This window comes from Atractosteus spatula, chromosome 11 (assembly GCF_055471065.1).
Source record: "Atractosteus spatula isolate fAtrSpa1 chromosome 11, fAtrSpa1.hap1, whole genome shotgun sequence".
NCBI classification, from domain to species: Eukaryota; Metazoa; Chordata; class Actinopteri; order Semionotiformes; family Lepisosteidae; genus Atractosteus; species Atractosteus spatula.
In genome coordinates this window covers 44,548,345-44,558,757 of record NC_142716.1, presented here as the reverse complement: position 1 = coordinate 44,558,757, position 10,413 = coordinate 44,548,345, and the positions used below count along the sequence as shown (strand labels likewise).

Sequence of the window (10,413 nt, the reverse complement as noted above, 5' to 3'; positions counted from 1 at the left end):
TGTATCTTTATTGGGGTTGGAGTTCTTGGAAAAAGTGATTCTTGGGCCAGAAAACTTGTGAAAAAAATTAATGTAAGCGAACCGCCTACAATTCCCAGAAAACAACAGGGGAATGGGCGCGTCAACGGAAATGACGTTTTAGCCAATGAATAACCGCGCTGGAAATTTAAACGAATATCAGAGGCGGTGTAAACAAGTGTGACTGAGAAATTATAGAAGAAAATATTTTTTAAAGCATTAAAGTTTAACATTTTAAATACTTTTTTATTATTTTAAAAGTTAGAATATGAATGTGATGCAAGGAGATCATATTAAAATGTACTTCTATAAAAACCGTTTGGATACTTTTTCAGGATGGCCTTTTCAAGAGGGTTGTGCTTGTACGCCGGAAAATGTAAGTCCTGTATTCGTTTTTAAAAATAAAATACTCCAAGAGTGTAAGTTTTTACAAGAATTTGTTATAAATGTTTTAAAAGCTCTTATCAGTTAACAGTTGATCTGCCCGTTATAAAAGCCTAAATTTAATCCTCTATTTCTGTAACCGTAGCTTGGCCTGTTTAATTTTTGGATGTCTCTTCAATTGTTTTCTTAATCTACCTTGATAATAATAATGGTAGTAATCGGCTTTGAAGTGTGTTAGATCTTTTTTTCAGGTTCTAACTGTTCGACGCGAGGCGATTCGTACCTTTATCCGAATGCTTGTGTCATGGTTGGATTCGCCCGGTTGATTAGTTATTACTTATCTCGAACACACAATCATCAGTTTGCGAGACGCATTGCAGTTTATAATGCTTATAATAGACGACTCCGCCGGGGGCTTCACTGGTCTTCATCCGTAATGTATGCTTTATCCGATGATCTGTCGATATCTCTTAAAACGTTGCAGTGACTCGATAAGAATCAAAACATTATTTTCCAAGTTGTTCGTCCCCAAAATCTTAACACTCCTGTTTTTCAGAAGAATAGCCTGATTAGGTATCGGGCAGACTGTAGTTCAATGCTTGGTTATGTTTTCACGTTTTTTTTTTATTTTTATGTGATTTATAATTCAGGAAAATGTTGGCCCATCGCTTCCATTTTATTATAGTTAATGGATACTAAGCACTAAAGTTACATTAATGGATACTAAGAGCATGACATTGTCAGAAGGTATTGATATTAACAGTAAACGTATCAATAATTATTGAGTATAGGAGTCTCTGCACAGTAGCTGAGGTTGTTGGATTTTTATAGCTCTATTGCTTTTACTTTTTTTATCTGCACATCACAAACGTAATCACTACGGATTTTTTTTTTCACTAGCAAATATACCAGCTGTTTTTGGATTCCTGGGGAACATGATCTCTTATTATACACATGTGTGCGCACTATACTACACACACAAGCTAGAATAATGAGTCTTGCAGCTTGTCATATAGTCTATGATTATTCCTTCAGTACAGTATAATACACATGGTGGACTGTAAATGTACACAAGGTTGGATTTTTTTTGTCTTGGACATTTGCTTATTTTGGCTTCTGTAAATATGGCCTGGTGAGCTTTAGAAATCCCATATCCCACAACTGGCACGTCTTGACTTTTTGACAACGTTTCTGAAAGCCGTTTTCTTCTCGTGGGTAGATGGCGAAGGCAGGATTTCTTCACACTCCCACTGACAACAGCCCCGATGTGGCTCAGTGCTTCGTCTGTTATAAGGAGCTGGAGGGCTGGGAGCCGGAGGATGACCCTGTGTGAGTAACCAGAGGCGTTGCGTTACTCAGGGAGTTGACGCTCAAAACGTTTTCAAATCACTGTGCATCAGAGTAGCGTCTTGCCAGCAGTCAATGGTCAGTTACCTTTTTCTTCTTGTGTTGTAGCATGTATTCATGCTTTCCTAATCCCAACCTTTAGATTTGGCCATCTTTTACAAGATAAACAATGCAGTGCTGCTGGATAAGGAGTTGGGTTGGTCCACTTGAACAAAAGGGTCACCATTTAACAGGGCTGTGGAGGTGCAAGAGTTAAAAAGAAGTGAGCAGCAGTTTCTAACAAAGTTAAATTTTTCCTTGGTCTTTTAAACAAAAGCATTACCTGCATCTACTAACTTAAGAGAAGCCTGCAAAGGTTAATTAAAAGCATCTGATTATCTTCCGAAGAATTATATTTTGTGTAGGAGCACAAATATGGTAGCACATCTGTTTTTCCATAACTTTGTTAGGTAAAGATGTTAGATTTTCTTAATGTGACACTGTAGTCCACATGAAGCCAGCTGTCTTCCGCTAATTGATTTTAAGGCCATTAATGTAGTTCAGCGACAGCCAAGAACTGAAATTTGCGATGCTGCTCACAAGAATTAATTTTATGCATCTGGTATAGTGCAGCTTAGCTTTGTGACCTTTTCAGTTTTATTTGAGAAAAAAAATTAATCCTCTTTGACTTTTTTTTTGTACATAGGAATTAATAACTTGTTTAATGCCTCTGTCAGGAAGGAACATAAGTCCCATTCCCCGTCTTGTGCTTTCATTAACCTGAAGAAGGATGTGGAGGAGCTTACAGTGGAGGAGTTCATCAGGCTGCAGAAAGAGAGGCAGAAGTCCTACATTGTGAGTACAGCTGCGTGACTGAGCGTGGCCTTTGCCACTGAGGCTTCCTTCCCTGTGCTCGCTAAAGCTCCCAGTGAAATGTCCAACTGGTTATACTGCAACACCTGCGAAGGAAAGACCTACAGCTATCGTTGATTACGTGGCATTTTGTCTAGAGTCATTTTAATTAGTGTTTCTAAAACTCACTGTTGCTTGACACCGTTGGCACGCACAGAATGCTGCACTGAGGGTCTGAAGAGATCAGCTGAGCGTCCTGAATTTGGTGCTCGTCAACGTGTCCAGCGAGTGGGTTCCTGTCCTATTTACTGTGTGTGTGAGAGGAGGCGCTCCCTCATTTGTGTGCTGTTAGCCTTGTATCCTGGCTGTTGGCTTTTGATTTCTACCTCGGCGGCTAGTTTTTTTCATGCGAGTGTTAACTCCTTTTGTTTTTATTAGCCTTGATATGTACTGTTTTGTGGAGGAACGAGTACTTTTTTTATCTAACTTTTCCCTCTAAATTTAAATTGCATTTTTACAAGTTGAGATGGAAGTATTTCTATTACATATTCGTAAGTGTTTGATTCCATCAAACGATGAATGTTGTGCAAGGCGACTATGTAATCAACATGATGAAGGTTATTCCCGAGGGGTGCGTTATAAACTGCAAGCTGTTTTATAACTGCAAATGTAGTCCTGTCCATCATTGTAAAGATCAAATTTGAATATAAAAGCAAATATTTTTAGGAACTGCAAAGAATTAAGGTATAAGTGATGGGTTTGCTGTGAGGCCCTTGAGGTATTTTAAAATTCAGTAATCCCTCATGTCACTGTGGCCTGTTGCTGTTCTGAAAGTGCCGTAGCCTGTGCACACCTCACAACATGGGCTACACAAGTGACATTCAAATGGACCTGGGGAAGACAGGAACAGGAGCTTATTTCAGTAATCTGATTGACTTCGCATCGGGTTTCTTACTAAATAGCATGGCTTAGAAGAGGAAATGTGGGTGTTTAATCTCGTTTTGTGATATTGCATAAAGCTTGGCAATATTCTAAAACTTTAGCGAAAGTACATTTTTAGTGCTCACTGTGAGTACATAATTGAATATTTGGGTTCGGTATTAAATAATGAATATTACTGTCTGAGCATTGATTCAGATGATTTAATTAACTGTTCCATAGAGAATGCATTACTAAGAAGATGCTGTATTTCTGCGATCCTCTGACTTACAGCAGCCTTTTACTTTTTTAGGTGGTATCTGGGAATATAATTGCGGGCAGACCTATGGTCATACACTTGTACAATAGCCTGTGGTAAGAAGTGCAATGCATTCAACTCCCAGTGTTGAGAGAAATGTTCTTTCCCATTACAGAGCAAAAGATGCAATCAAATCATTGAGAAATTCGAGGGAGCGGCTAAAAACACACGGGCTGAGGTGGTTAAATCTGCAATGGATGAAGAATGAAGAGAATGATGAGAGGGCTGCAGCTGCAGGCACTGCGTGCTTACGTCTCCTGTGGTGAAGGGCATACTGCTGAGCCAAGTGCTCTGCTATCGCAGCCCACGGCTTCAAGTGTTAATTGTGCTTCATTTCCCTTAGTGTGCTCATCATTTGCAAGCGTATGTATATATTTATTTTTCTGAGACACTTCAGATGTTCTTGCTTTCTGCCTTGTAAATAGTTGTGTGTCCTGTCACGCACTACAGTAATAAAGTACTTTTAGAAAACTCACTTTGATCTCCCCTGTATCAGTCAAGGATCCTTCATTTAGCTACCCAAAATTCAAATCTAATTTTTCATCCTGTGCCTTTTATAATGAAAGTGTAATGCTTCCAATCATATCTCTACTATCAGAACTGCATTTAAGAGGACATCACAGTTGAAAGTTGCACTCGGTAAGAAAAAGCACTATCTCACCTACTCTGGTTGAGCTCAGTGGTCTTACTGACAGTTGGGAGCATTGCAGCGGGTTCATTTTAGACAAATCCTGCTGTAAATATTTATGAAATTCTTTTTCTTCATAAGGCCTGTCTATAGTGGGAAGATGTTAAATGGATAAGGAGATTGTCAGACTCTTAAGGTCTATAGTGGTGGGTAGTGTGGTTGTTCATTAAGCATCTTTAACCAACTCCTTGACCTTATTTTCAACCCTTGCTGGAAAACAATCTTTTGAAATGGAACAATCCTCTGAAAAGGGAAAAGGCTGCTGCTGTAAGCAAGGTTTTTTAAAGGACCTTTCTGTACTCAAGGAAACGAATGAGCAAGGAGCTGTTTGTTTAATACGTTATTTGTTTTAGCTGTCTACTTGCATAGAAGCAATTTTAATTTTTTTTTCTCTCATATAAGGCTTTCTCATAATAGTGAAAGTTAGTTGTATGACTTTTATTAAAGCTTTTTTGAAACAAGTCTGTTATTAAAGTTCAGGTGCAATGCCTTTTGCAGGAGAATCTATGTGCAGCTACAAAATTTTCGAGTGGAGTCTAAAATATCCTAAGGTCACATTTGTGTTCATTTGCAAAAAGTATTTTAGATGGAGGAACAACTTGCTACTCTAGTGACTAGTCAGCTTTTTCTATAAAACTTGATTGTAAGATCTTTTTTTGCATGATTCACATTTTTCAATAACATGAATATATAAACCTGATTGGTCTCTGGAACTTCTACTTTAGATCTGAGTTTTGCATTGGACCACATGCCACTATTTAAGCAAAATACAATATACATTTAGAATACAAAATAATTAATATCCATATGTTTTGGATGCAAACATTTTTTTTTCTGTTGGGCGCCTAGCTTTAAGCCAGTACGTTAATGCTTAAATAATCCAGCTACGCTATTTACACAATTTCTGTTTTTAGCTCCCGTTTGTAGGTTTATGTACAGCATGGAGCAGTGATCAGGGTTCTGGACTAGTAATAGAAGGTTGTATGTTCAAATCCAAGCTGAGACACTGTTGTTGTACCTTTCAGCAAGATATTCACTCCTATTGCTCCAGTAAAATACCCAGCTGTGCAAATGTAACGTGCTTGGGATAATAGAATCAGGCAAATAAATTAGTAATTCATTCATTGAATGTCTGTTGTCGTTGCTTTCATTCTTTACCTGGAACTGGGGTGTTGCACACTCCTTTCTTTGTAGTTTATCAGTTGGTAAGCACTAATTAGTTGGCCTTATTAAAGTGCTTCAGAAAGATGTACCATATTATCCACAAAAACCTAGTTTTATATTATCAGCCCTTATTTTCGAAAGTCAGTGCTATCTGGTCCATGCACAGCAGAACTCATATTCATCGGGAGATGAAATTGCTCAGTAAATTGCGCAGTAATTTGCACTGTCTTGCCTTTGTTGTGCACACAACAGGGGAGTGTACAAGTGGGAAGAAGATCATTCATCTGTACAATTTTGTAGGTTGAAGTGCCCTGTTTTTTTTCCCCACATCCTATAGAGTGGGGGGTGGGGAGCAGAATGCTGATGTAAGTTGTCCAGGCAAAGACCCGATTCTGCACTGGGGGTCATGAGCTATTTAGTTTGACTAGAAATCTGGGAAGAGGTTACTAAATGTCTTTTCTGGTTTGAGCTACATATACAATATAGCCTTCTAAATGCCCCCTGAAATGAACTGCAACCTAAAATACTATATGGGTGCTATAGACTATAGACATAGTCATCTAAATTAGCAAAACAATTTCATGTGACTGTCTCCTTTTTGTGTATTATACCTTCTAACAATGCAATACTAATTTTGAATTTTGTGCTTTTGTGTGTTATATAGTACTGTTTACTCTGAAATCCCAATTTCAGTTGGCAATAGATTGAGAACCTGTTTAAAGTATGCAGTACTGCTCCAATTCTTTCATTGCTGTATGTACATATTTGGAATTAATATTCATTAGGAAGGGCTGCCGCTTCATTATGCCTGCTTAGTTTCATTACAGGTCTACATCTTCATTCGTTTTGCCATATAACTTCTAAATCCAGCTATATGCTGTAATTGCATCGTCAATCCATGAAATTGATTTCATTATTTTTAAAACTTATGAGAAGCACTCACGATCCACTTATCCTTCTGTGTCCCAATCAAGCCTTATAGATTAGTTCTTGAAGTGCTAATAAGAATTGGTTCATGATTTATAAAGGTCGGAAAAGGTTACTGAAATCTGCGGCCGCAATCTGGTACTGCCTTTAACTTTCATGTCACAAATTTTCATGCTAAATTTTGCATGTTTTTCATTTTAGGGGAAGATAAAGCCTCTGTATTTGAAGAATTATGAGGCAGATATTGAATGAGCTTTTCCATTATTACATATTTTTATGCTCTTGAAGCTTGTGCTCATTAGCGCGTGCCTTTCGCAGGTCAGTTTGAGCATGTGTGTTAGTATGAGCTAACAGCCTGTTATGACCTAACAGCCTGTAGATGGAGTCTGTATCTCACTCCTAACGTTAAAAAAGACTGTCAAAAATGTAACTAATATCATTCAGTGTATCAGGTCACTCTGTATGCTTCCTAAAGAAAATCCATCTATCGCAGAGCAGCTTCATTCTACCGATACTTGCACCAAGCTGAAACCAGAGCCAGCAGACCGAAGAATTAAGATAGGATGACACCTTGGATGGGATGCCAGTCCATTGCTGGGCACACGCATGGGACAGTTTAGAAACACTGTTCAATCTGTGCAGCATGCTTCTGTAATGTCGAAGGAAGCTGGAGCCCATCAACGTGAATGCAGTGAGGACATGCAAACTCCACACATAGTCCCACAGCCCACACAGTCCAACCCAGGACCCGAGAGCTGTGAAACTCCAGCACTGATGGCCTGGCCACTCGCTTACAGAAATAAAAAACTTCCTTTTCAAGTTCCAGCACGGTAGTTCCTTCACCTGCAAGAAAGGCTTTTCATCAGCTGAGCCTTCTAGCCTCTTTTGAAGTGCACATTTACATGCTGAGCACTCTTCTCATGTTCTTTCCGAACATGTTGGACAGGTGCTGTCTCTCCTAACCCCTTTGTCTCCCAGACACCCATTCATCACCTTCAGAGAGAGGCAGGGGTGACGATCTTTACACTTCTTGCCATACAAATGTTATCAGTGTCACAATGTCTTCAAGTAAACCCTGCAGCTTAGCAGGAATGGGAAGTGATATATACAGTATATTACTCCAAGCAGAAAGAAAATAGGAGAATAAAATTCAGGTTATTTACCAGATTTCTTAATGAAGCGAATTCTATAACTAGGGACAAATATATTGCAAATATTGTAATGGCCCCTCTATTGGGCACCTGACCTTCCTGTTCCTGTAGGTCATCTTTATGCTGATTTATTCAATTTCTGTACTTGATTATACATTTTTTCTACATTACTCTGTTTATTTACTGAACTTGAATTTATATTACTGCATGTCACCCTGGATAAGACTATCCCTGAAGAAACTAATATCATCAGTTTGTTTAGCTGACATTTAGCAGCCACTTAATAGCCAGAGCAACTTACAAGGATTACAATTTCTTATTTTAGCACGTCAATGTGGGGATCTGTTTACTCAGTCAGGCTTGCTGGAGTATTCTGGAGAAAACCCCTGCTCAGGTATGCCGCGCTAGTGTGTACTTACCTGGGATTCAAACCTTGGGAAAGGAGTCTACGGCTCAGCTTCTGCTCCATATCTGTTCTGTTCATGATCAAACAAACCTTGAAACATCAGTAACAATGCCCTGTCATCTTGTATATTAAGCGAATGCATGCACCCATTTGTTTGGTGCACCAGTGCAGAATGCAAGCGTGTTCCCATATTGTGTAACTACAGATCCACTCAACAGTTCTGGGATGGTGTGTTCATTTCACTTGGACTATGTCCTGTTCCGGGACAGCAAACAGGGGTGAGCAGGTACAGGTAAAGTGAGTTTGTGTCGTGATATCATTACTAGACAAAGTGAGAATCAAATGATATTACATATTCTTTCAGGGAACTGAGAGAATGGGTGTTATCTGCAAGACCTCAGTCATCTCTTTGGATGAATTTTCCCTTTTTCACTACAGAGGAAATGCATGCTTTCCGGAATGCTTGTGAGTGCTTTATTTAGCTATCTACATTTGAATTACACCAGATGCAGAAGTATAGTAGCAGGATAATTAGTCTCCAGGCATATTAGTCTCTGCTTTATTTTGAAATAAAGGCATTTTTTTTTATTTTGATGTGCGTCATGTTTTTTTGTGTTTTCCGATTTGTTCTGTGGTGGGAAATATGAACAGAACTTCAGACCCTTTTAAACCAAATGAAAAATACATTACGTGGGCTTGCGTTCTTAACCCACTCATTTTGCACAAATTCACTTGTTTTTATTCCATTTTTTTTTGTTCTGCGTCCATTTTTAAAAGTGCTTTTCTATTTTTATTTCTTTGAGGAATAAATGGAAATGTGAGGCTTTGGACGAGACCATAGCATTTCAAGCCATTTGCCAGTAATGACTATAATTAAGGTACATGTCGAAAAGTAAAAGAAAAACCTTCTGGCCTTCTGAAGGCATGTGAATGAATGAGGGAGTATGCAAAAAATACACGACAGCAGGGTGGGTAGAGTAAAAAGAAATAGCATGTGAGAATGGATGCGAAAATAGCCTGGAAATGTGAAATAAGAATGAGCAGTTTTGATCCACACTGCTCTGACATGGTCCCTGAAACAGATGGCCTTCTTCTTCCTGTTTCGCTAGTATAAATGTATAAATGCTAGAGCACGCTCTGCAGGAACTGCAATTAATGAGCCAGCGGGAAAAACAAGATGCCCTCTGGGTGATCTGGAACTGGCCAGAGGGGCCATGTGTCTGCAGGGTGGGTGTTTGAGGGTGAATCTGTGGCTTCAGCTATCTCACCCCACAGCTCCACTGGAGCTCAGTGTGAGTCTGGTCAGTACCTGGAGGGGGGACCTCCTGGGAAAACTCAGGCTGCTGCTGGAAGAGGTGTTAGTGGGACCAGTAGAAGGTGCTCACTGTGTGGGTCCTAGTGCACCCAATATAGTGAGGGGGACACTCTTTTGCAAAAAATGCACCATTCTTCAGAAGAGATGTAAAACCGAGGTCCTGACTCTCTGTGGTCATTAAAAATCCCACGGCGTCTCTCGAAAAGTGTAAGGGTGTTACCTCGGTGTCCTGGTCAAATTTCCCCCTGGCCTTTACCCATCATGGCCTCCTAATAATCCCCATCACTGAACTGGCTTCATCACCCTGCTCTCCTCACCACTGAGAGCGGGTGAGTGGTGAGCGTACTGGTGCGCTCTGGCTGATGCACACTGGTGGTGGTGGAGGGGAGTCCCCATTACCTGTAAAGTGCTTTGAGTGGAGCATCCATAAAAGTACTTTATAAGTGTAAGGATTATTATTATTATTATTATTATTATTATACGGGGAACTCCTGATCTAGAGTAACAGCCCTCCTTCTCTTAGACATCCTGTCAGCTCTTGACTTTGGTGTCAGAATGGTGGCGCAGTGGTTAGTGGTTCAACCCTGGTACTGGTGTTTGTAAGTTTGCGTGGGTTTCCTCTGGGTGCTCTGGTTTCCTCCCACAGTTCAAAGACATACTGTACAGGTAGGTTCATTGGCTTCTGGGAAAACCAGCACTGGTGTGCATGTCTGTGTCTGTGTGTTCCCTGTGATGGACTGGTGTACCCTGCCTGGTGCCTTTTGCTTGTGGGGATAGCCTCTGGCTCTCCCAAGGCCCTGAATTGGACTAAGCAGTTAGAAAATGGACAGATGGCTATTTGTCTACTGGACAGGTGAGTTTGCTTTATTAGTTCAGGTGGGGAGCTGCGTCAGCATGCGTAGGCTGCAAAGGAACAAGTAATAGGTTTATTCCATGCTGAAAAAA

The 10,413-nt window shown here is 39.9% G+C and overlaps 1 protein-coding gene across 1 annotated transcript; it reads left to right on the top strand.

The window, feature by feature from the left end:
• The first annotated feature begins 170 nt into the window (after positions 1-170).
• On the top strand, positions 171-4,292 carry birc5a (baculoviral IAP repeat containing 5a). Its single transcript, XM_088927827.1, has 4 exons — positions 171-394; positions 1,622-1,731; positions 2,466-2,583; positions 3,933-4,292. The coding sequence occupies exons 1-4, from the start codon at positions 287-289 to the stop codon at positions 4,023-4,025; spliced, it is 429 nt and encodes a 142-aa protein (XP_088783953.1). The 5' UTR covers positions 171-286; the 3' UTR covers positions 4,026-4,292.
• Positions 4,293-10,413: the final 6,121 nt, after the last annotated feature.

What these genes read in the sequence shown, in the direction of transcription:
- birc5a (XM_088927827.1), top strand. Translation starts at nt 287, where the DNA reads ATGAATGTGATGCAAGGAGATCATATTAAAATGTACTTCTATAAAAAC. An exon ending in GAGCCGGAGGATGACCCTGT is followed by an intron (nt 1,732 to 2,465) that starts GTGAGTAACCAG and finishes TGCCTCTGTCAG; the next exon opens with GAAGGAACATAAGTCCCATT. An exon ending in AGAGGCAGAAGTCCTACATT is followed by an intron (nt 2,584 to 3,932) that starts GTGAGTACAGCT and finishes TTCCCATTACAG; the next exon opens with AGCAAAAGATGCAATCAAAT.